Here is a 27,231-nt window from a genome sequence, read left to right on the forward strand (position 1 = left end):
AAACTGTAGATGCGTAGCAATACTCACGTGTGCAGAACCACAACGATCTGAAGTATTCGGGTCCCACGCCAGGAGGAAGGGAGAGAAAGCGTTTGGAAAAAAGAAAAGTGAGGTCACGTGGAAGGAGCTGGTGTTCTGCTCACGATCAGCACCTTCAAAAGTTTTGTCCGGTCCCGCCCCCCGTGTGCTTGTGGAACACATTATTTTTCCCCCCTTTTGGAACCAGGTTGACAGTCTTCGGTTCACTCAGCCCCCCGTCTGTTAAAGTCCTGCGCGGGCGTGTGGGGGATAGCGGCGCTGAGGTTGTGGCCAAAAAGGCCTCCGCTGGGTTTGCGGTGTGTGCATGCCCAGGGAGCACATTATGATGCGATGTCTTTAAGGCTTTGTAGCCGAGGGTCGTCTTCTCTGAGAAGAGGCCCGCCCCTCAAAACGGGAGGTCTTGGATCGTATGTTGCATTCCGGAGGTAAGCGGAACTTGCAACCACGAAATCCGTCTCATGGTGGACTCCCGACGCGACGGTTTCTAGCGCCGAGTCCTGCGACATCGAGCGCGGCCTGCAAGAGGGTTCTGGAGACATTTTCCCTTCTTCAGGAGGCTCTTGAACTCAGGCAGGAGTACCAGGACCAGCTCAGTAAACGTGTCAATGGACGCCAGGTATTAAAATTGTACTGCTGAGCAGTGCTTGCGGTCCGCCACACGCAACTGTAGACCCCCTGTGGAGTATACTTTGCGGCCCAGCAGGTCCATACGTTAGCCTCCCGCGATTTTGGGCGCGGGCTGGCTGGCCATGACGCTCCCTCTTGTTCACGGATTGTACGACCAGAGAGCATGGAGGAGGATGGTGTACAGGTAGTCATACCCTAAAAGGTCATGTACTTACTCCTCCACGCCTCTGGTCCGTCGGAGGGATGGACGCCGGAGACTGCCAAATAGAATCTGCCTTCGCTGGATCGAGCGATAAAAGGGCAGGGCTACTCTCGTCGGTGCATCGACGAGAGAATGTCCACGACAGGATCCTCACTTCTGGAACCTCCTCCGCCTGGAGGTTATGCTTCTCTGAGAAGAGGCCCTGCCCCTCAAACGGGAGGTCTTGGATCGTATGTTGCAGTTCCGGAGGTAAGCCGGAGACTTGCAACCACGAAATCCGTCTCATGGTGACTCCCGACGCGACGGTTCTAGCCGCCGAGTCTGCGACATCGAGCGCGGCCTGCAAGGAGGTTCTGGAGATCATTTTCCCTTCTTCCAGGAGGCTCTTGAACTCAGGGCAGGAGTCTACCAGGACCAGCTCAGTAAACGTGTCAATGGACTGCCAGGTATTAAAATTGTACCTGCTGAGCAGTGCTTGCTGGTCCGCCACACGCAACTGTAGACCCCCTGTGGAGTATACTTTGCGGCCCAGCAGGTCCATACGTTTAGCCTCCCGCGATTTTGGGGCGGGGGCTGGCTGGCCATGACGCTCCCTCTTGTTCACGGATTGTACGACCAGAGAGCATGGAGGAGGATGGGTGTACAGGTAGTCATACCCTTTAGAAGGTACCATGTACTTCCTCTCCACGCCTCTGGCCGTCGGAGGGATGGACGCCGGAGACTGCCAAATAGAATCTGCCTTCGCTTGGATCGAGCGGATGAAGGGCAGGGCTACTCTCGTCGGTGCATCGGACGAGAGAATGTCCACGACAGGATCCTCAACTTCTGGAACCTCCTCCGCCTGGAGGTTGATGCTCAACGCAACTCGGCGGAGCAGGTCCTGGTGGGCGCGAAGGTCAATGGGGGGCGGGCCCGATGTTGAAGTGCCCGCCACCGCCTCGTCCGGTGAGGAGGAGGAGGAGGAGGAGGAGAGACCGGGAACCACAGGCTCCTCCTGAGGTTCTTGCTCTAGAGAGGGGGCCGTTTCCGGGGCGGCCTCAGGATCCTGGGTTGCAGTTGACGTGTCGTCATCTTGCGATGGCCCACTGACAGTGGCCTCCGGCACTCGACGGGTGGCAGACGCAGACCAGACCAGTGGGATGGGATCGCCTTGGGCTTGGTGGTATGCCCAAGGCATCCAGAAGGACCACTGGTGCGGCTGTTCCAGACCGTGGTGTTCCGCCACATCCCCATAGAGGGCGCTGTCCGGGCGAGACAAACCCGAGGGATGTCTCGACGGCCAAGGTGGACCTGATATACCATGAAGACGGTACCGGGCGTCGAGTTGTGTCGGCGAACGGTGCCGGGAGTCGAACCGGTGCCGAGACCGGGACCGGGACCTGCGACCAACACGGTGCCGGGCGGTCGACCGGGATCTAGAGTAGCAACGGTAAGAGGGGCTCCGTTGAGGGCGGTGCCGGGAGGTAGACCGTCGCGTTGAGTAGCGGTCCGGTGATCTGGACCGGTGCCACGAGTACGACCGGTGCCGGGACTGCGAGCAGCGTCGTGAAGGAGATCGGCGGTGCGAGCGGGAGCAGTGCCGGGATCTCGATCGCGATCAGTGCCTGTCCGCTGCTCCGAGGGACAGTGGCCGAAGCATCGCTGGCTTCCCTGCCGACGAGAGATCCCGCACCGGCGGTGCCGGGGGTTGAGGCAGGGAAGGTTCAGTGAAGCTATAAGTTCCCTCGCCGACGCAAAGGTCTCCGGCGTAGTGGGAACGGTGAGCTCGACCAGGGTATCTGCCAGGGAGCTGTCCTGCACCGGACTCGACGGCTCTTGCCTGGCCGGAGTCGACGGTGCTGGGATAACCGGTGCCGCGGCAGATGGCGGTGCCGGCCGGCACAGTTTCCCATGCTCAGACTGCGGTGCTGTAGCTGCAGCCGCAGGAGCCTTCAACTTCTTCGCCTTCAGCGAAAGGGAGCGGTGTCGGGCTGTCTTCTGCGCCAGAGACTGATGGTGACGCGGTGTTCTGGCGGTACTGGTCGTCTCCGGTGCCAATGAAGAGCTTCTGCCCGGTGCGGACGGCAGCGCACTCAGTGCCAGAGCTGCAGGGGTCAGCACCGCTTCCATGAGGAGCTGCTTTAAGCGAGAGTCCCGCTCCTTTTTTGTCCGGGGCTTAAACAACTTACAGATCTGGCACTTGTCAGGTCAGATGGGATTCCCCCAGACACTTTAGGCAGCGATCATGGGGGTCTCCCGTTGGCATTGGCCGACGACAGGCCGAGCACTGTTTGAAGCTGGGAGAGCCAGGCATGAGCCCGGGGCCCGGGAGGGGTGAGGAGGATTAAACCTCAGCCCTCAACTATATGCAAAAAACTACTCTAACAACTAGAACTAACAACTATGAATTAACACTAACTACAGAAGCAACTATCACTAGAGATGAGAAACGGGTGAAACGCTAGGGAAGTGGAGGTCAGCAAGCCGCATTCCACTGTTCCAACGACCAACACGGGCAGTGAGAAGGAACTGAGGAGCGGGCGGGTTGGCAGGGGTATATATGCGGTGCCACAAGGGCGCCACGCCAGGGGGCGCCTGCCGACCCACCAGGTGTTGCTAGGGGAAAATTCTTCTGATGAACGTGCACGCGGCGCACGCATACCTACTTGGAATGGATATGAGCAAGCACTCAAAGAAGAATGATGCCTACAGCATAGATACAGTTAGAATAGATTGCCTGATAATTAACCTATTGTCCCTGCACTTTGATTTATTTAACCTAAAGGTTACAATGAATCTCAAAGCCTATGTATAGCATAATATCAAATCTCTGCTTTTTTTAAAAAAATTATCATCCCTTTTTAAGTTCAGCCACTATCAGTTCTTAAGAATGACCTCAGCTCCAAAACCTCTCCTGATTGCACACTTCTCAGATGGCTATATAGTACTGGAGCCTCTGAGGATACTAGTCCAGCTACAGTAGCCCCCACCAACTGGTCCTCCCATGCCCAAAAGAGGGAGTGACTAGTAAATCCATGTAGAACCAAAAGTCTTTCCTCCTTCAAATTCCTTTTGTACACCAGCATGCAGGGAGCCTCTCTAGAGCTAGGATCACACAATCCCCTCAGGGCCTTCAAATCCTGCTCTTCCCTCCACGTACAACAAAACATTTTATCCAACTACAGACAGCGCCCCATGTCCAGTCAGGAAACAGATGAAGCAGAATTTGTCAAAGTACGCTCTGATTTCATATGCTACTCGAAGACAACAAAAAACTGATAGAAAGCTAGCAGTCAAAAATTAATACATAAGAACATGCGAACAGACAAGCGGCCATACTTGGTCAGACCAAAGGTTCATTCAGCCCAGTATCCTGTCTTCCGACAATGGCCAATGCCAGCTGCCCCAGAGTGAATGAACAGAACAGGCAAATCACCAAGTGATCCATCCCGTGTTATCCATTCCCAGCTTCTGGCGAACAAAGGCTAGAGACACCATCCTGCCCATCCTGGCTAATACTCACTGATGGAACTTATCATTCACAAGATCACTTAAGCATATGTTGACAGAAAGCTGGCTAGATTGTCGGGCTCAACAGGTAGCGATCAACAGGTCGATGTCTAGTTGGCAGTTGTTATCAAGCAAAGTGCTCCCCTCAGGGGTCGGTACTGGGTCCAGTTTTGTTCAACATCTTCATTAATAATCTGGCTGATGGGATGGACTGCACCCTCAGCAAGTTCACAGATGACACCAAGCTGCAGGGAGAGGTAGATATGCTGGAGGATAGGGTCAGGGTCCAGAGTGATCTAGACAAATTGGAGGATTGGGCCAAACGAAATCTGATGAGGTTCAACAAGGACAAGTGCAGAGTCTCGCACTTAGGACAGAGGACTCCCATGCACTGCTACAGGCTGGGCACTGACTGGCTAAGCAGCCGTTCTGCAGAAAAGGACCTGAGGATTACAGTGGACAAAAAGCTAGATATGAATCAACAGTGTGCCCTTGCTGCCAAGAAGACTAATGGCATATTGGGCTGCATTAGTAGGAGCACTGCCAGCAGATCGAGAGAAGTGATTATTCCCCTCTATTCAGCACTGGTGAGGCCATATCTGGAATACTGTATCCAGTTTTGGGCCCCCCACTATAGAAAAAATATGGAAAAATTGGAGACAATCCAGCAGAGGGCAACAAAAATGATTACAGGGCTGGGGCACATGACTTACAAGGAGAAGCTGAGGGAACTGGGTTTATTTAGTCTGCAGAAGAGAAGAATGAGGGGGGATTTGATAGCAGCCTTCAACTACCTGAAGGTGGGTTCCAAAAAGGATGGAGCTAGGCTATTCTCAGTGATGGCAGATGACAGAAGCAGCAGAAGTGGTCTCAAGTTGCAGTGGGGGAGGTCTAAGTTGGATATTAGGAAAAAACTTCTTCAGTAGGAGGGTGGTGAAGCATTAGAATGGGTTACCTTGAGAGATGATGGAATTTCCATTGTTAGAGGTCTTTAAGGCCCAGATTGACAAAGCCCTGGCTAGGATGATTTAGTTGGGGTTGGTCCTGCTTTGAGCAGGGAGTTGGACTAGATGACCTCTTGAGGTCTCTTCTAACCCTAATCTTCTATGATTCTATGAACTTTAAGCATGACACAAAGTTAGTCACATGCTCAAGCACTTTTCTGAATATAGACGGACTTAAGCGTTTTCCGGAATTGGGAGCTTAAATCAGCATTACAGAATTTTGCCATATGAAAATAAAATCATGTACAATATTGTTTCTACACTCAGTGTCAGGTAAAGAATTTTTCACCTTTACAATCTTGCCACCTTTGCTTACACTTGTTAATGATACCTTTATTAATATAGCAATAAATGTGCATTTTTTTTTTTTATATAGAGTTTGCATAAATGACTACTTCCTTGTTCACAGTCTAAGTGAACTCTAATACAATACTGAAAGTACTTCAAATAATAATGCCCCATGGTCACCATGGAAATCAAAAGTACAACAGGAAAAATGCCCTTAGGTTAAGTCCAAAACTTGTGCAGAAGCTTTCCTATGATTGCAATTCTCTCAATACTCAAATGTGCCCAAATAGCTAACAAGGTTTATTTATGAAAAATTGCAGTAAAGTTGATAAAAACAAAATTACACACAAAAAAAACATGACCAGTTTTTGGAAGTGTTAGTTAGTTAAACAAAAAAATGAACTGAGGAAAAGGTTTCCATTTTTAACTTAGACAAATTGCATGTAAAGAAGGAGGAACATTTCCATTAATACGAACGTTACACTGCAAAAAATAGATGCTGCAGAGTTATATCCACATTAACCCACATTAGAAATCCAAACATTTAGAAGACAGACAATTAGAAAAAAATAAAAATGTACAGACCTTCCAGTAGTCAGATTGTAAACTGTAGTACCTCTGGTAGGCAGATAATGCTGCAATAGAGAAAAAGGTGGATTTTTTTTTAAAAAGAACAAGACTGAAAATAAAGCCTTAAGCGTATATAAATATGCAATATGGAAATGATAAATAATTTAATAAAAGTAACACCAACAATAACTATGCACTGTTATGGATAGAGTATTTCCTGAAGATTACAATTTTGCTGTAGAACGTGTCTCAACCAAAAAGCAAATGTTATCGTGATTTACAAAAAATTAAATCAAGTAGTATTTTAAAGTAAGTTTATGAAGGAAATTTGCTTGCTGAAATTTTGTGTTTTTGACAAAAGCTGCTATTGATTAAAAAATTTAAATCACGTAGCATGTTTACAGTGCTCTCTGGTGTCTTGCACAATTTTTGCAAGGGAAGAAGAGCAGACTGATCTGCAGAAAGATTACAGAAGAAGCACCTTCTCCCCTTCCATAATCAGATAAAGTGTGGGGACAGTGGGAGGAAAGCTTCAGTTTTATCAATCACCTACCAAGCCCAAGACCATTATGAGGCCACGTCTAGACTACCCGCCGTATCGGCGGGTTAAAATCGATTGCTCGGGGATCGATATATCGCGTCTAGATGAGACGCGATATATCGATCCCCGAGTGCGCTTATATCGATTCCAGAACTCCACCAACCCCAACGGAGTTCCGGAATCGACAGGGAGAGCCGCGGACATCGATCTCGCGCGGTGAGGATGGGTGAGTAATCCGATCTTAGATATTCGACTTCAGCTACGTTATTCACGTAGCTGAAGTTGCATATCTAAGATCGATTTCCCCCCATAGTGTAGACCAGCCCTGAAAGACAGAGCTCTGAAGATAGGTCTAGAGACTGCACCCTGGTACGAATCACTGAATTACCATTATTTAGAGATTGAGTACTCAACAAATCATTGTTCCTGTACCTTACTGCTCTCCCGTCAAAAAAAAATGTGGTTAATAACTTTAGTCTTTTGGCAAGTAAATGTCTGGTGATATTAAAAAAAAAAAAGTCAAGCCCCACCTTTGCTACTTAATGCACTCACTGCTAGACAGGCATAAATGCAGGGCTTATGTTCCTATAAAAATAGTGGCCATGCAAAAGACACAAGTAGCATTTTAAATAACAATTCATTAATACCTTAAAAAGTCAATATTTTCAACTCTGAAAAGTATGAGTTTTATAAGAAATTTAATTAAGTTTAACAGTAGCATCCAATGTGCGCTAAGAACTTTCCAAAGACTCAAAAGGAACTGTCCCTGCTTTGAGGAGCTCACAATCCTAGGAAAGACAGGAAAGCAGACCATTACAGGGAATGGGAAAAGCAATAGGTTTTTTATATGCAAATTAACTCACTGAAGCACCACAAAGGCGGTGTCTAATTTATAGTATACTTTGTAAGTGCATGCCCTACATACTCAGTTACATAACTGACCAAGAGCCATTCAAGACTTTCAGAAATATTACAGATACTTAAGAGCAAGAATACAAATACATATTTACAAAAATAGTGTATTTCTAGATCGAGCTCCTCACCATACAATTGGATCTAATCTGGGACTTCTGGGGAATATTAACATATTACATGAAAAGTATGAATGTAAAAGATCTAATACAAGTTAACAAACTATATGCAAAGTTAAGGCAAATACTTAATTTTTTACACCTGACATCCATAAGTCCAAAATTATCAATTTAAATTACAAATATAAAAGCAAGCTTAACTGATTTGCTGTATTTTGACAGTCAGCCTTATTCTTAAATTTGATGTGTTATTTTGACAAGCCATAAGGATTTGGGGGTTGTTTTTTTGGTTAAGTTTAATTTAAAAAACTGCAGTTACTCTCTAAAGAGACCACATTAACATTTTCTGCTGCACGCACCACAAGCTATTCTAGATTTACATTCCTTCTATTTACACCTATCTACCCCACAAGTCACTTTCACTCCTCAGACTGAACACTAATAATGCATAGTACTTGTATGTACAGATGTATAGCTTATCTGAAGAAGACTGTTCTGGAAAGAACTCTAGACACTTAATCCAACTGACCATTTCATGACAATTAATTCAAACACAATTTTAAAAAAATAAAGTCTCTTATATAACAGGGGGTGTGTGTGTGTAGTCTAAAATCAGCATCTTAATCATAGGCTGTTACATTGTACAGTATCACTAACAAATGGAGTCTTTCCCAATTTACATGCCTCAGATATTCATACTGAGTTTAATGTACAGACAAGTAATTTTTGAACATATGGGATGACCTTCCTTTGCCAATTAGCTATAAAACAAAACTTCTTTCTTGTAATGTTTCAGATTCTTATAGCAAGGAGTCCACCTAAAACTGAAGGAAGTTACAAGATTACTGTTTTTAAAACAACAAAAGTAATTTTAAAATCAGCATATTAAAGATATAACGAACTGCAGTAATTAAGAGAACGTGTTTTTAATACAGAAGTGCATTTCATTATACTATAATAATCTCCAAGAAACCAACATTTTAAAAACAGTCAAGTTTTATATTAATTTTTTAAAAGAAATTTAAGCACAAGTAATACATGAAGTAGGAAATTTTTTAAAGTCTTGTGAAAACCTCAAAACTGAGAAAACTTAAGTTTTACCATTCATACTTTTTAAAAATTTACTCAGCTTTGAAAACAAATGTCACCAGTCATTTTCACTTAGGGTAAGTCTACAGTATGAAATTAAGTCGATTTTATAGAAGTCAATTTTTAGAAATTGATTTTATACAGTCAATTGGATATGTCCACACTAAGCACCTTAAGTCGGTGGAGTGCGTCCTCACTACCGTGACTAGCATTGACTTACGGAGCAGTGCACTGTGGGTAGCTATCCCACAGTTCCTGCAGTCTCCAGTGCCCACTGGAATTCTGGGTTAAGCTCCCAATGGCTGATGGGGCAAAAACATTGTCGTGGGTGGTTTTGAGTACATCATTAGTTGCCCCTCCCTCCGTGAAAGCAACAGCAGACAATCATTTTGTGCCTTTTTTCCTGGGTTACCCGTGCAGATGCCATACCACGGCAAGCATGGAGCCCACTCAGCTCACCATCGCCGCTGCTGTTGTGAGCATTGTAAACACTTTGCACATTATCCTGGAGTATATGCAGAACCAGGCTAAGAGATGCCAGCATGAGGAGGATTTTGAGGAGGACATGGGCACAGACGTTCCTGAAAGCACGGGCTCTGGCAATAGGGACATCATGGCAGCAGTGGGGCTGGCTGATACGGTGGAACACCAATTTTGGGCCAGGCAAATAAGCACAGACTGGTGGGACCGCATAGTGTTGCGGCTATGGGATGATTCACAGTGGTTGCAAAAACTTTTGCATGTATAAGTCCACTTTCCTGGAACTCTTGAGTTGCTTTCCCCGACCCTGAAGCGCAGGAATACCAAGATGAGAGCTGCCCTGACAGTTGAGAAGCAAGCGGTGATAACCTTGTGGAAGCTTGCAATTCCTGACTACCACCAGTCAGTTGGGAATCAATTTGGAGTGGGTAAGTCTACTGTGAGGGTTGCTGTGATCTAAGTAGCCAATGCAATCATTGACGTTCTATTATCAAGGGTAGTGACTCTGGGAAATGTGCAGATCATACCGGATGTCTTTGCTGCAACGGGGTTCCCTAACTGTGGTGGGGCAATAGACAGAATGCATATCCCCCTCTTGGCACCAGACCACCTTGCTAACCAGTACATAAACCGCAAGGGGTACTTCTCAATGGTACTGCAAGCACTGCTGGATCACAAGGGACATTTCACCAACATCAACGTGGGATGGCCGAGAAGGGTGCATGACGCTCGCATATTTAGAAACTCCAGGCTGTTTGAGCAGCTGCAAGAAGGAATTTACTTCCCAGACCAGAAAACTACCATTGGGAATGTTGAAATGCCAATAGTTATCCTTGGGGACCCAACTTACCCCTACTTCCCATGGCTCATGAAGCCTTACACAGGAAGCCTCAACGGTAGTAAGGAGAAGTTCATCTATAGGCTGAGGAAGTGCAGAATGGTAGAAGAATGTGCCTTTGGACATTTAAAAGCTTGCGGGCACTGTTTGCTGAGTAAGTCAGACCTCCGCACAAACAACATTCCCATTGTTATTGCTGCTTGCTGTATGCTCCATAATATCTGTGAGAGTAACGGGGAAGACATTTATGGCAGGGTGGGAGGTTGAGGGAAATCGCCTGGCATCCAATTTTGAGCAGCCAGACACCAGGGTCTTTAGAAGAGCAGAGCAAGACGTGCTGACAATCAGAGAGGTTTTGAAAACCAGTTTCATGACTGGCCAGGCTTCGGTGTGAAAGTTGCATGTGTTTCTCCTTGATGCAAACCTACCCCCTTTGTTGATTTTAATTCCCTGTAAGACAACCGACCCTCCCCCCTTCAAAATAAAGTAACTATTGTTTTGAAACCATGCATTCTTTATTAATTTAAAAAAATGAGATAACTGACACAGTAGCCCGGGTTGGGTGGCGTAGGAGGGAAGGACAAGGCCACATTGCTTATTGTAGCCACGCTAAAAATCAAACTGTTTGAATGATGGCCTTTGGTTGCTTGGGCCATCTTCTGGAGTGGAGTGGCTGGGTGCCTGGAGCCTTTCCCCCTCTCCCACATTCTTGGGCGTCTGGATGAGGCGGATATGGAACTTGGGGAGGAGGGTTATACAGCAGATGCAGCAGGGGTCTGTGCTCTTGTTGGCTTTCCCGCAGCTCCAACAGAAGCTTCATCATGTCCGTTTGCTTCCTCATTAGCCTGAACATTGCCTCCTGCCTCCGCTCTTCACGCTCACTTAATTAATTCTTTCCTGGCCTCTGCCACTGAATGCCTCCAAGCATTAAGCTGTGCCCCATCAGTGTGGGAGGACTGCATGAGCTTGGAAAATATGTCATCGCAAGTGCGTTTTTTTCGCCTTCGAATCTGCGATAATCTCAGGGACGGAGATGATAAGGGGAGCACAGAAACATTTGCATCGGGGAGAAATAAAAAGGCAGAGTAAAATTTACGCTACATTTCTGAGAACAAAAAGGAGACTCGTTCACAGTGAATTGAGCAATTCACAGCAGATAGCACATGTGCTTTAGGTACAAGGTCGCATTTTGACCTTTTATGTTGAGCACCTGCCAGTATGGTGACATCACACACGGCTGGGCAACAAAATTCGGTTTCCAGGCAGCCATGGTAAGCCAAAGGTTACGCAGGTTTGGCTCCTAACACCTTCATAACATGTGGGAATGTTTTCAAACGGCAGCACCCTCTTTCCCAGAACAAGCAAGGGGTTGGGTTTCATATTTAAAAGGAGGGGCTGCGGTTTTGGGATGGATGTGCAGCACATACATATCCTCACCCCACATGGCTATTCTCTAGGCTGTTCCCCTTTAGCCAAGCACAAACAGCCCAGCATGAACGGGGTCCTTTTACTGTTCCCTTACAAAACTTCCCCTATTTCAACCAGGTGACCATGAACGATATCACTCTACTGAGGCTAACACAGAAAGACATAGACCAAATGTTGCTTGAATGAGATCAAAACCCAGGACCATTTGCTGCCATGCTTTGTGCTGCAATGATTCCAGCCTACTTGCTACTGGCTTGGCGTGGTAAAGTGTCCTACCACGGAGGACAAAATAAGGCAGCCCTCCTCAGAAACCTTCTGCAAAGGCTTTTGGAGTACCTCCAGGAGAGCTTCATGGAGATGTCCCTGGAGGATTTCCACTCCATTCCCAGACATGTGAACAGACCTTTTCAGTAGCTGTACTGGCCGTGAATGCATCCCAGTTCTTCAGGGCAAATCAAACATTAAACACTATTGCTTTTAAACCCTGTACTGTAGTTACAATGTGCACTCACCAGAGGTGCCTTTTCCGGCTTCAGGTTGGGGATCCTGCCTTGGGAGAGTATTGGCTCCACAGTGAAGAAAAGTTCCTGGCTGCTGGGGACAACAGATTCACCACATGCCTGCTGCGCCTTCTCCTCCTCCTCCTCCTCCTCTTCCTCATTCGCAAAATCCTCCTCCCTGTTACGTGAGACTCACCCTTGCAGGTGTCCACGGACAGTAAGGTCCCCACCTAGAATGCCATGCAGCTGGTGATAACAATGGCATGTATGGGGCTCTGACCCGGAGTGACCGTTTGCCTCCTTTGTCTTTTGGTAGGATTGCCTGAGCTCCTTAAGTTTCACATGGCACAACTGTGTGTCCCTGTTGTAGCCTCTGTCCAACACACCCAGTGAGATTTTGGCAAATATATTTGCATTTCTTCTTTTTAATCCGAGTTCGGCCTGCACAGATGCTTCTCCCCATAGCAATCAGATCCAGTGTCTCCCTTCTGGTCCATGCTGGAGCTTGTTTGTGATTCTGGGGGGACTGCATGGTCACCAGTGCTGCTGAGTCTGCTACGCTGACCAAACAGGAAATGAAATTCAAGAAGTTCCCAGGGTTTTTCCTGTGTACCTGACTAGGGCATCAGAGTCCAAAGTGCTGGCCAAAAATGGGTCACAAATGGAGCACTTTAGGATAGCTCCCGGAGGCCAATACCGTTGATTTGTGTCCACACTACCAAAAATTCGAGCCAGCATCTCAGATTAAGAAAATTAGTTAATGAAACTACAGAGCTGACAACTGTTGCTGAAAAGTCCTACACAAATATGGAAACACCTGTGGGCTTCAAAAAACAACAGGCTTATCTACTGCCTTGAGGTGAGCCCAAACTAATTCCATAATAGGATTCAAGTATTGAGGGAAAAAAAATATGATTCCAATCTGAGTTTATTATAAACAGTATTTGTGGTGCGGCTTTGCCACGGTTCGTCCCTCAGCAGGGCTGTGGGGTATCCCACTGCCTCGCTCTAGTTTGCCGGCCGTTGGCTCTGCGATCATGGGGAATAGCACACACTCGGTTAGGGGCTCAGGCCCTTGGAGTGGGGCTGAGCCAATAGTCAAGTGGCGGCCCAGGCCCTAGGTCAGGGCGGGGCAGCCAGCAAACAGTCAGGGACTCAGGCCCTTAAGCAGGGGCTGAGTCAATAGTTCAACAGCAGGCGCTCCTAGCCTCTTCAGGCCAGGGAGAAGGGTGAATCTGCTACTCAAGGAGTGGGTGGCAGGGGAGATGCAGGCCCTCCCACTCCACTGCGTCCCAGCCCGGGGCCTAGCAGCGGCAGAAACTCGCTCCTGTCAGTGGGGATCCTGGCTGCAACACACTGACATAGGTTCTGGCGGTGTTGCTGCCAGACTGGGGTCGGCTGCCCCCAGGCTACTTCCACACTTCCCCTCGTAGGGTACCTGAGTCGTGGTAGCGTTGCCGGCTGTTTCGAACACCATCGGTTCCCCTGGGTAAGTAGTGGACGGTAGGCTCGGCCAGTCCTCCTTGGGGTAGCTGGAGTGGGGTAGCCTCGGCCGGTCCAGTGTGACATCAGGCCGGCCACGGCCTTCTGCTGTCTCCCCTGAGGGAGCTCGGCCACAGACATCTGGTCTCTGCAGCAGCTGGTTCTCAACTGAGCTCTGCAGGTGAGCTTTTATACTTCCAGGTCTGCGCCATGACCTCTGAGGGGCGGGTGCAGGACCCAGTGGCTCCGCCCACATTGGTGTCAGGGGAGATCCGTCCCTCAGCAGGACTGTGAGGTATCCCACCGCCTCGCTACAATATTATAGGAAGAACTGATTTTTTTTTTTTTAAACAATGTAGTGAATGAAGGGAAAACACTGCTATTATTATAGAGGAAGTTGAGAGCACCTCTTTTCAAAATGTCTGTAGAGTAGAGCCTGGCAATTATAGGCCAGTAAGCCTAACTTCAGTATCGGACAAACTGGTTGGAACTATAGTAAAAAACAGAATTACCAGACACAAACACACACAACAACATGTTGGAAGACTCAACATGGCTTTTGCAAAATGAAATCATGCCTCACCAATCTATTGGAATTCTTTGACACACACTTGGAAAATGATGATCTAGTGTATATAGTGTACTTATACTTTCAGAAAGCCTTTGACAAGGTCCCTCACCAAAATGCTTAAACAAAGTAAGCACTCATGGCATAAGTGGGATGGTCCTCTCCTATCTATGAAACAAAGGATAGGAATAAATGGTCAGATTTCACAATGGAGGTAAATAGTGGCATCGCTCAAGGATCTGTAGTGGGACTTGTGCTGTTTAACATTCACAAATGATCAGGAAAAAGGGGTAAACAGCAAGCTGATTAAGTCTGTAAATGAAACAATTACTCAAGATTGTTAAGTACAAAGCCAAAGGTGAAGAGTTACAAAGGGATCTCATAAACCTCGGTGATAGGGCAACAAAAAGGCAGACGAAATTCAATGTTCTTAAGTCCAAAGTAATACATATTGGAAAACATAATTAGAGCCCTGTGCAGATACAAACAGACTTCAGTTCCTTCTGTACCACATTCTGTATATAAGAACTCTGAAGTAGAGGAGAGGGGGGCAAGTAGTGGAGCAACATAAGGATAATACTCGAAGAAGAGAAGGTTACTCACCATGCACAATAACTGAGGTTTTCTGAAATATGTCCCTATGAGTACTCTACTTTAGGTGACTGTAGCCCCCTGTTGGAAGGACTGGGTTTTGGAGCTGGATTCTTTACTGACGATAAAGCAGTCAGTCCTAATAGTGCAGATGCTAAGTCGAGAGATTGCATAATGCTCTGTAAATGTGTGAACAGACAGCCAGGTCGCTGCTCTACACATGTCTGTAATCAAAACATTGTTCAAGGAAGTTTATAGAGGTGGACAGTGATCTTGAACAGTGAGAGAGTCCCCGGTGGGGGGTTGCAAGTCACGCTGACAACAGCAATAGCTAATACAATTGGAAATTCATTTTAGAAGTCTTTGTTAGATATGGATGATCTTTTAGATCTCTCTGCAATGGTAAGGAATAGTCTTGATGATTTCTTGAAAAGTCTGATCCTTTCTAAATAGAAGGCTAACACTCTCCTAATGTCTAGTGTGTGGAACGTTACCTCCCTTTTATTCTCCCCTTTTATTGGGGAAGAATGATGGGAGATGAATACCGATTGATTCAGGAAGGATGAAGGTATTTTTGGTAGGAACTTTGAATGTGGTCATAAAGTGGCTTTATCCTCAAAGAAAATTGTAAAGGGGGGTGGTAACACTGTGAGATCACCTATTTCTCCCATTCTTCAAGTGGATGTGATTGCCTTTCTTGTAGCAGTCTTCACAGAAAGATGTATGAGCCACTAGGTCACCATAAATTCAAAGCGAGGGGGGTTTCAGAGAATCAGTAAGGTGTCATAGAACTAGGTTAAGGTCCCACGGTGGTGTAGGATCTCGAATTTCAAGTTAGAGGTTCCAAATACCTTTAAAAAATCTTTTTGTTGTATGATGCACGAATAGTGAGTGTCAACCAATCCTGTGGAGGAAGGCCATATAATTGCCGTGAAATGGATTCTCAGCACACTTAACAACAGTCTTGATTTTTTGTAGTTCCAGGATATCTGATCCAGCATCAATGGCAGAGGATATAGCTGTAACCTGTCTTTGTCACACCAGATCCAGAATCTCTTATACTTATGAAGGAAAGTATGGCGCATGGCTGTTTTTCTGCTATTTAACAGTATCTCTTACATCTTTAGAACAGCTCATTGTGACATTTTGGAACCATCAAAAGACCCATTCTTTCAGGTGGAGAACTTCTAGATTTCTGTGATGGATCTAGCCTTGAGTAAGGATGTTTGGAATAGAATGAACAGTGACCCGGGGGCGGAGTGGTGGTAATGCGCATACCATCAGCTGTAAAGATAAAGGAAAGATATCTGTCTGGGCCATGTTGTGGCTATCAAAATGACCCTGGCCTTTTCATCCTTTATTTTGTGTATTACTCTGGGTATTAATGGAATCAGAGAAAATGCATGTATATATGTCTGTCCCATTTGAAAAGAAAGGAAACCCCCGGAGATTGACAATCTTGAGCAGAATTGAGGGCACTTGCTTTCCCAGCTGTGGCAAAAAGGTCTATGCTCAGATGTCCCCAACACATTAATGTTTTGTGTAGGACTGTGGTAGCTATTTCCCCACTCGTGTTCTTGTGAGACCTGCCTGCTGAATGTGTATGCCATAGTATTTTGAAGTCCTGATTGATAAGTAGCTGAGATACTGATCATGGGTGAATGTACTAATTCCATAATTTAACTGCATAGGCACATAGGGAGGGTGATCTTGCCCTTGGCTGTTTATGTGAAACATACAAGTGATGTTGTTTGTCATTGTTGTGTGTGTGTGTGTGTGTGTCTTTGATTAGTGGTAAAAAGTGCGACTATGCATTTCTGGCTGCTCTGAGCTCCCTCAGGTTGACGTGTTATGTCGACTCTGAACATAAGAATGGCCACACTTGGTTGGATCAAAGGTTCATCTAGCCCAGTATCCTATCTACCCACAGTGGTCAATGCCAGGTGTCCCAGAGGGAGTGAACCTAACATAATGATATCTCCACCCTCGGACAAACATAGGCTAGGGACACCATTTCTTACCCAGGGGACCATTTGTCATGTACCGTGTAGTCGCTCAAGTGAGCTCCCCTCCCAATAGGGATGCATCCATCATCAGTATCAGTGATGAAGGTGGTCGGGCGAAGAGAACTCCAGCACACACATTGTGGGGGTATGTCCACAAGTCAAGTTAGCTTTTGACTGTGGAGGGCATTGAGAGATTATGCTTTGCACAGATACAATTTAAACAAACTGTTCTGAGCCACCCTTGAATGCAATCCATTTGGAGTCTGGCATGTTCTATGATAAAGGTGGCAGCCACCATGTGTCTCAATAGTTGTAGACACACACTGGCTGATACCTGCAGGCTGGTTTGAACTGTGGAGATCAACCTGACTAAGGTAGTGAATGTGTGTTGGAGGGAGGCTTTGGCCTCCACTCCAGAGAGGCAGGTCCCTGTGAACTATGATTTCTGAGCGTTTATTTGTAGGCCGAGTCATAAGAAAAGGTCCAGTGTCTTTTGTGTAGCTATTAATGCATCGTCTCTAGAAGGGGCTTTGAATAGGAAACTGTTCACGTATGGGAATATCAGAATTCCTTGGTTTTGGAGATGTGCTGCTAACACTGCAAGGGCTTTGGAGAATACCTTGGATGCCAAAGATAGGCCAAATGGGAGTATTCGGTGTTAGAAGTGATTCTGCCCCAGTGTGCACCTGATAAATCTCCTATGGGATTGGTGAATGGTAATATGAAAGTATGCATGTTGAAGATAGAGGGGCCAATAACCAGTCCCTGCTAACGTAACCGTCTTGAATTGTAGTACTTCCACAAACTTATTGAGCGCAACCACAAAACTTAGGTCTAGAATGGGTCTCCAACTACCTCTCTTCTTCTGTACTAGGAAGTATTTGGAATAAAAGGCCTTCCTTCTGTGTTAGATTGGAACTGGTGGTATAGCACCTAGTGTAGGAAGTGGTTCATCTCCTGATGTAAACGGTGCTCATGAGAGAGGTCCCTGAAGCAGAATGGGGAAGCCGGTAAAGTGGATTGAATCTCTCTTGTTGATTATTTCTAACACTCATCCATCCGTGTTGATACTCTGCCACACTAGATAGAAAGAGGTAAAGTGGTCAAACTGATGGAAACATTCAGGTTGTTGAGGCACATGTCCGCAGGGGCAGCATTTTGGAGCTTCGACCAAATTCTCTAAATTGTTGCTCTGATGCAGACGTTGAGATGTTCACGGTTGTGATGAGGGCAGTCTATGTTTAGAAGGTTTTGATCATTTCGTTTCTGGGTCATAGTGTCTTTGAGGTGGGACAAATGGAGGTTAAGACCTTTGTGTAGTGTGAGTAATTACTGGGCCTTCTCTTTTGTACCAGTGTGTAAATACCTAGAGATCTTAAATGTTGCCCTCAAATCTTTTAGGGAGTGGAGATACACGTCAGTGAATAGTTTTGAGCCCTCAAAAGGGGAGATCTTCCACCCTGGCCTCCAACTCCTTCGGGAACCCAGAAAAATGCAGCCACAATGCCCTTTGCATGACCACCGCTGTCAATATCCAATGAGCAGCTGTATCGGCCACGTCCAAGGAAGCTGGCAATGCAGTTCACGCTAGGAGCTGACACTTATTCGCAATTGCCTGAAATTGCTTTTTGTCTTCTGGAATATACTCAAATTCACTTAATTTGGAGTAATTTTGTGTGATACATTGTCAAAAGTGCTTCATAATTGACAGCGTTGCTGAGGAATATGCTTTGTGTCCAAATAGATCTAATCTCTTCCAGTCTATCATATGGCCATCATTTTAGCTTGGTGCTATCTTCCATGTTCATTTACAGCATTGACAACCAATGACTTCAGTGTAGGGTGCAAAAATAACGAGTCTATGTCCTTACAGGGCACATAATATTTCTTGTCCACCCTCTTACAGGTGCGGGGCATTGTGGCCAGAGTCTACCAGATAGCTTTAGCTGGGTCTAATAGTGCTTCATTGATAGGTAGAGTTATGCTTGCCGATGTTGATGTCTGATGTACAGCAGAACCTTAGAGTTACAAACACCTCAGGAATGGAGGTTGTTCATAACTCTGAAATGTTTGTAACTCTCAAAACATTATGGTTGTTCGTTCAGAAGTTTACAACTGAACACTGACTTAATACAGCTTTGAAACTTTACTATGCAGAAGAAAAATGCTGCTTTTTTTCGTAGTTTTCATTTAACAACGTACTGTATTTCTGTTTTTTTGGTCTCTGCTACTGCCTAAATGAGTACTTCCAGTTTCAAATGAGGTGTGCGGTTGACTGGTCAGTTCGTAACTCTAGTGTTCGTAACTCTGACGTTCTACTGTATATCAAGTAATTTATGCAGGGATTCATTCAATTCCTCCAGTGTAATTTAAAGATAATTTGCTATTCTTCTGAACAGCTCCTGGAATTGCATCCTAGAAATCATCTGCTGCTGTTGGTGGGGGAAGGCATCACTGCTTTGTCTGATGAAGATGAAGAGATACTGGTTGCAGGCATAGTTTCCTAATCCTCTCTTCCTGTTCCTTAAAAAAGGATTCTCTTTAAGGCTCAGGGGGTATGGCTATTGAGGATGATGGGGAATGTCTCTCTTTTTCTCTCTGGGTGCTGAAGGACCTGGAAAATTGCAGCCCGTATGTAGCCCATGGGTCCCAGTAGGGCCAACACAATGAAAAAGACATGGGTGAGGAACCCATGAGTGTCTGTACCAAGCCTGTTGGTCACATCTAGCTTCATAATGCCTTGTCCAAGCATAATGGTTGACTTGCGTAGCTCCCTGATGTGAAGTGGGGGTGGCGTCTGTGGGGAAACTGAATATCTGTCCTTTTCCTCCTCCTTGTCATCACCACTAGAGAAATGGGGAGAAGCATAACTAGGAGTAACTTATATGTTTGATATAGTGTATCTAAGCAGTTTGGTCAATGTCTTTAAGGATCTGGGCTTACCCTTGCTTCTACTTCCTGACAGTACTGTTTTGTCTGATCCTGCCCTTTTCAGGTCTTTGGAGTTACTGGCGGCGATGGTACCATAGGAACCAAAAGCCTAACAGGTACTCAGCCTTGTACCTGTCAGTATCGAAGTCACCGACCTAGCAGGGGATCTTCTTGGTGGGGGCAGGGAGAGGAGAGAAGAGAAGAGAAGATGGTTCCCTGTTAGGAGAACTTGAGGCCTGCTTCTTGGTGGCTTTCTGTGAAGAATCTATTGATTTCCTCCTCACAGACAGCAGGGAGTGGTGTTGAGCGGCTGATGTCGATGTTGAAGGGGAGAGGCCACTGTCCAAGGGGTCCTAGCACCAGGGTCAGAAGTTGGCCATAGCAAGCTCTTCATCAAAAGGAGTTTTAGCTTGAGCTAACAGCTTTTCTCGGTTCTTGCCTTAAGTTTAAGGCAACGTGTGCTCTTTTGGAGCACATGTGCCTCTCCTAGACAGCAGCTATAACAGGAGAGACAGCTGCTGACAGAGATGGCATCCCAGAAGGAGAAGCAACATTTGAATCCAGTGAAGCCAGGCATAACCCCCTTTATAGGGAACACCTCCCTGAAGGAAAGAAATGGGGAAGAACAACTACACTAATCTATGGTCAAAAACAAACAACAAAAATTTAAACAAGAAAAAAGGGGGAATAGGGTATAACTAACTCACTAAAAGGCTAATAAAAATGCTACCAGTACAATAATAAGAGCAAGAAAATACTAAGGAAATCGCTACGAAAGGGCTCAGCTAAGGGCTCCACTTCAGGCCAATGGTGGATGAGAAGGAACTGAGGGTGGCTTGGATGCACAGCACTATATAGCAACGCAAAAAGCACTGCTACAAAAATTCTGATCCTAGGCGCAGAGACGCAGACATACGTAAAGCAGAACACCCACAGGGACGCTATTCAAAGAAAAATTTGGAGTCAGCCTGGATAGTTCCTGGAAGACATCTGTTCAATGCTCAGGGGCATTCAAAAAAGCTAAACACATTAGGAACCATTAGGAAACGGATAAATAATAAGACAGAAATATCATATAAATCCATGGTATGCCCAAACCTGGAATACTGCATGCAGTTCTGGTTGTCCCCATTTCAAAAAACATACATTAGAATTGGAAAAATTATAGAGAAAAGTCACAAAAATGATTAGAGGTATGAACATATGCTTCTATATGAAGAGATTAAAAAAGACTGGGACTGTTCATCTTAGAAGAGAGAGAGACTTCTCAAGGGGGGATATGATAAAAGTCTATAAAATCATGAATGATATGGAGAAAATGAATACAGAAATGCTATTTACCCCTTTACATAACACAAGAACGTAATGAAATTAATAGGGAGCAGGTTTAAAACAAACAAAGAAGTATCTCTTCACACAACACACATTCAGCCTGTGGAACTCATTGCCAGGGGCTGTTGTGAAGCCCAAAAGTATAATTGGGTTCAAAAAAGAACTGGATAAGTTCCTGGAGGACAGGTCAATCAATAGCAATTAGATAAGACGGCCAGGGACACAAACCCATGCTTTGGTTGTCCCTAAAAGCCTCTGACTGAGGGAAGCTAGTACTAGATGACAGGAGATGGATCACTTGATAATTGCTCTGTTCTGTTCTTTCCCTCTGATGCATCCGACATTGGCTACTGTCAGAAGACAGGATACTGGGTTAGATGGACCATTGTTCTGATCCAGTATGGCCATTTTTATGTCCTTTCTGCTTGGGCTTCCTAAGCCTGTCCATTATAAAAAGGTTGCTGTGGCCATTTTTGAGAAGCTCTAGCAACTCACTCATCTGCATTAGACCTTTGAAATTCAGCATGGGAGAAAGCCCTTTGGACAGAGAAGTGCTTTTCTTTGTCTCATGAAATTCCATTCAGATTTTGCTGATACACAAACTTTTGAAAACCATTTGTCTTCCTTCACTTGTGTTCTTCAGAACTTTGGCAGCTCACCAGACTAACAGCTGAACACAAATGTTCTCAAGTGCTTGGTTCATGCTGGCATCAAAGCAACAGAACACAATGTACTGGGAACACCTAGGGACTGGTGGAGCAGATGTCATGTTGGAGAGAGGGGAACAGAACCACCCCAGGCTCCCCCTAACTACACCCTAGTTGCAGTGGCCCATCCCTTCTTTCCAGGATATCAGCCTTCTCCGGCTTCCAGTTAATGTAGTTAGTCCCTTAAATGAAGTGGTAGATGTCCCTATTACGGTGCTGAAGGTTCAGAGTTTAAACCCTATTAAAGATGCATGACAGAGGGATTGTTACAATTGCACATAGTACAATTTGTTTTTACCTTTTTCTCCTTTTAAAAAGGAAGGAAATTACATGCAAAACAATTAAGTATATTATTGAGATTACAAAGTCAAACACTCAAAAATGCCAGATTTACATTTATCTGTGAAACCTCAACTCTACCCCCTTGTGTGTGTGCATTAAGTGCACTCTCCCTCAAATGGGCAGTGTCAGCTGAGAAGGGTTGGGAGAGATGGCCAGATCGTTCTGATGGAAGGGCTCAATCAAGCTCCAATCACACAGTAAGTATGCTGGAAAGTATAGCAGTGAGGAAAGAGAAACAATACAAAGAAACCCAGTGAACTCACAAAGGCGGACTAGAAGTCTTGAGAACTATGAAAGCTACATTTCTGAAAGATTAACGTTAAGGAATAAGTCTACTAGGTAAAAAAACTGATCATACAGCAGAACTTTAACTTGAATACCCTTTCTCTGTTCTGCAGGTTAGTCATTGATCAGCATCTACACCACAGCAATGAAATAAATTAAAGTATATTTCTATACCACAAAGATAAATTCATGTTTGTCATGTATCTAGCTAACATTAAGGAAACGCTGCTTATGGTTCCTTAGTTAAGGTTGAGCTCAGTTTTGCACTCAAAGAGATTCAATACCTTTGTTATATATGAAAAAACACAGGATATCCTATACAAAATTACAACACTTACTCTGGGTACAGAATAATTCCTATGAGAATTTACAAGTCAATCCATTAGTTTAAACAAAAATTTTAATTGAAAATTGGTCCTTTAAGAAATTTAGTATCTGTGTCAGGCCATTGTTTTGTCCCTAATAACAGAACATTTCACACTCAGACTTCCCATACAGTTAAAACTCACTCATATCTCATGCATGAGCTGCATCTGAAGTATTTTTTAAAAGATTAATGATCATTTTTGCTATCATTCTTCATAATAGAAAGTACTAATAAACCACTGCTGATGGAGAAAATGTGCTGTTATAGTGAATTGCACAAAGAACTGCCCTCTTTCTAAATAATTGTCATCTCCTATTGCTCTCAATGAGACAGAAGATGTGTTCTTTCATTAAAGATGCCACCACTTCTCACTGTTTCCTAGGGGAGCAACGCCAAACTGTCTGCTGGGAAAACTGTGGTTCTGAACAGCATAGCACAAATAAGCTAAAGCATACCAGTGAATCTGGTCATAAATTAATTCACAAAAAATGGTTTAAGATGGATACGATATTCTCTTTAAAGCATTATAAATATACAAACATTCTCTATGTTTAACGGCTATTAAGAACATTTTAATTAAAAAAGAATTTTCACACAAAAATTACACTGAGAGCACATATCAGTAATTAAGAATAAATACAGGTATTGTACTTTTTCCAAAACCAAAAAGCATAAACACAGAAATACAGAGATAAGGCTAAACTTTAAAGAAATCCAAATATGCTGAAACATGGAAGTGCAGTTCCATAACTGTGTCATACTGCAATACCATTTAGGGGAAGGCAAGAGAAATCTAACACATTTTAAAGATCAGTTTAATCTAACCTGAGACTACAAGCACTCAAATACCTTAATCATATGGTTGTTGTATGATGTCAATAGGACAGAGTTACAGATTGCAAACAGTCTGATTTAGGATCCTTAAATATAAACCCACTAATACTAAAGCTAGTCATTGAAATTCTTAGCATTATAAAATATTTTGTTGGCACAGGTAAAAATTAAAACAACTTCCTCTTTTGCTGTGGAATATAGCTTTCAACAATATATTAAGTACACTTTCACTAAGAAAGGGCAAGTTTTTAGTATGAATGTCAGAAAAATCTACTATCCAACAAGGTCTATTAGATTGTGGAATATTCTCCTCGGGGTAAAACGTGGATGGTACCATTCAGTGAGACATCTAAAACTAGACTAGAGAAATACACTAGACTAGAAAATAGACTGTAGTTAATCGTATATTGGTAGAAGGATGGACTTTGTGACCTATTCCAACAGGTCTACTTTATCTAACTTCTATGACTACTTAAATTTAGGAGGGACTTCAAAAAGATATTTCCTACTGAGCATCTTGAATCTGCATGGTTCACTTGAGAAAAAAATGATTAGATGGCTAGATACTGGCACCATCTAGTGGTGTACAATGACGTTAAAAGACAATAGATTTTTGGCCTCTAATTTCTAATTCCAGTTTAAAAATCAACTATGGTGGAGACCAGCAAGGACAGGAGTGTATCTGATTGCACCCTACAGATCTTTTATCTGGGACGTATCTCAAGAAAACACATTACTGTATTTGATTTCTTGTATGGAAATACAAATGAGGAAGCATTCTCTAGGCAGCATCCACAAAAGGATTGTCTGTAGGTAGCTTATAATTTGAAAGCATTTGAAATAGCCACAAATTTATCACCAGAAAATTTACAGACAAGTGAACTGGGAGCAAATTCTTAGCACTAAACTACCATGACAGGAAGGAGGAGAGAAAGGAATTTAGCTGAAGAGCTTTATAAAGAATGGAATTAAGCTATATCCTTAATTTCAAATTTGACAGACTCCTTAGGCCACCTAAATGTTTGGTTATTTACCACTAAGGTCAGATGTAACATGATTATGAGAACACTTAAATGGGTGATGTCAATTTGATATTCAGTACTGCTTTAGATGTAGTCAGGGCCAGTCGTGCAAAGAATTTGCTCCCAATGTAAGGCAGATGAGAATTCAGTCTTGTGCACATGATAGAAGGCAGTACTGAGGCCAGGGCAAAACACCGCTTGGGTCAGAGGACCTCGGTACAGAGGCTAATCTTGGTATTCTCAACAGACTTACAGTCTGCAAACATACAGAGCCAAGAGCCTCAAGCATCTCTCCTTCCTAACGAGGGGAGTGAAGGCACAGCAAAACACTACCAAAATAAGATACTTCATTGCACACACTGGTCCCCCTAAGGAGAGAATGGGAGAACAAACGTGACCACTGTTCCCTCTAAGCTGTACATGTGCGCGTGCACACAAATCCTAAACCCCACGCACACAGTGAAACACCATGCACACAAAAATTTGCACAGAAGACTTTTTTGCACACATGGCCTGTCAAAAAATAGACAGAACATTGAACGTGACAGATGTTAGTCACAATACTTAATATATTATTGGATGACACTCAGATACTACCATGATGAACATGATATAAAACCTATAAAGAATGGAATTGCACACTGGGTTACCAAGTGGGTCTCATCCAGACACAGAAGGCACTGAACATGGGAGTTGGTCTTTGGCATGATTCATGGGTAATAAGCACGTCTCTTAAAACTCTTACAGGGCTCAACATGGTCACGGTGAGGCCAAAGGCTCCCTGTAGAAGGGTGGGCTATGTAAGTTAAACTATTCTATGCTACTGTTTACAAGCTAACAAAAGAAAATAAGACAGACTATGGAAACATCTACCCTTAAGGCACAAAGGTGAATTCTGTTAACACTCCGCACTATTGGTGAAGGAACTGAGGGGTAAGGGTCACTTCCTTAGAGAGTGCGGCAATGACCTCACCTCGTGCAAGCCTTCTTGTGCATACAAGACAGCTTTTCAAGGCAGTTCCACAGCTCAACACCAGGAGTGCCATATTCTACAAGTGGGTCTTTGTAAGCTTAACAACAGATCTATTAACAGAACTGTGGATGTGAGGTATAAGACGATCCTCCGGTAGATGCTCTGAGCTGGCAGGATGACAAATATGTGATTACTTTAGGGAAAAAGACAGTTACCTTTTCCGTAACTGGTGTTCTTCAAGATGTGTTGCTCATGTCTAGTCCACAGTAGGTGTGCATCCTTACCACGTGCACTAGTCCCGGAAGTTTTTCCCCTAGCAGTACCCATAGGGGGGAGTGCCCCTCGCAACCTCTAGGGTGGCGCCTGCCTGATGCGGTATAAGGAGAGCTGCATGCTCCTCCCACTCTCAGTTCCTTCTCGCCAGACAAACTCAGAGGAGGTGGTGGGTGGGATGTGGAATAGACATGAGCAACACATCTCGAAGAACACTAGTTATGGAAAAGGTAACTGCTTTTACTTCTTTGAGTGATTGCTCATGTGTATTTCACAGTAGGTGATTCCAAGCTATATCTGTAGGAGGTGGGTAGGAGTTCACAAGTTCCCAGGACAGAGCATAGCCTTGCCAAACCCGGCGTTATCCCTGGTTTGGGAGACGATTGCATAGTGTTAGGTGAACGTGTGAACCAGCGACCACGTGGCAGCCCTACAAATGTCCTGGATGGGGACATGGGCCACGAAGGTCGAGTGTGCCCTCACAATGGGTGGCGGGGGAGCCCCTGCCAGCTCATAACAGGAACGGATGCACAAAGTGACCCAATTGGAAAGCCACTGAGTGGAAATCGGCTGGCCCCTCGTGCGTTCAGCCAAGGTGACAAACAGCCGCAAGGACTTTCTGAACAGCTTAGACTGCTCGAGGTAGAATGCCAGAGCCCACCGCACATCAAGCATGTGGAGGCGGTATTCCTCACTGGATGCATAAGGGTTAGGGCAGAGGACCAGTAGAAAAATGTCCTGACCCATGTGGTAGGCGGAGATCAGCTTCGGGAGGAACACGGGGTGTGAGTGGAGCTGGACCTTGTCCTTATCAAAGACCATGTACGGCAGTTCGGAGGTCAGGGCCCTGAGCTCCGAGACTCGCCTGGCCGAGGTGATAGCAACCAGAAAGGCCACCTTCCACGAGACGTGATACCAGGAACACGTGGCCAGTGTAACAAATGGGAGCCCCGTGAGACAAGCCAACACCAGGTATAGCTCCCACTGTGGAACTGGGGGTCTAGAATACAGGAAAAGACGGTCTAGACCCTTCAGGAACCAGCCAGTCATAGAAGATTGCGCCTCGCTGGAGAGCCCGGAGAGCAGGAGCCATGACGCCCATTTCATGGACACCATGGATGCCACATCCACAGCATCCGAGGCAGCCTGCAGGGAAGCCCGAGCTGCTGTTGCTCCTTCCTCCACCAGTGCCCTGAACTCCTCCTTATCGCACTCCTGGAGGGGGACCACAAATTTAGGCAGGGAGCCCCACAGATTAAATTCATACCAACCCAAGAAGGCCTGATGTTTGCCACTCGTAACTGGAAGCTCGAAGATGAATAAATTTTTCTTCCAAAAGACTCCAGCCTCCAAGAGTCTTTGTTCTTTGGGGTCGGGGCTGGCTGACCCTGT

General features: G+C 45.0%; 1 protein-coding gene across 6 annotated transcripts in view; it reads right to left on the reverse strand.

The window, feature by feature from the left end:
• The window catches only part of KDM6A (lysine demethylase 6A), a 287,206-nt gene that overhangs the window by 202,764 nt on the left and 57,211 nt on the right, over window positions 1-27,231 (reverse strand). For all 6 annotated transcript variants that reach the window (XM_075059516.1, XM_075059508.1, XM_075059521.1 and 3 more), the window contains one exon: window positions 6,235-6,284. In XM_075059516.1, the coding sequence (XP_074915617.1) occupies window positions 6,235-6,284 (50 nt within the window). Of the gene's footprint in view, window positions 1-6,234; window positions 6,285-27,231 lie in introns of those variants that run through there.

The sequence above is a fragment of the Chelonoidis abingdonii genome, chromosome 1 (assembly GCF_003597395.2).
Source record: "Chelonoidis abingdonii isolate Lonesome George chromosome 1, CheloAbing_2.0, whole genome shotgun sequence".
NCBI lineage: Eukaryota > Metazoa > Chordata > Testudines > Testudinidae > Chelonoidis > Chelonoidis abingdonii.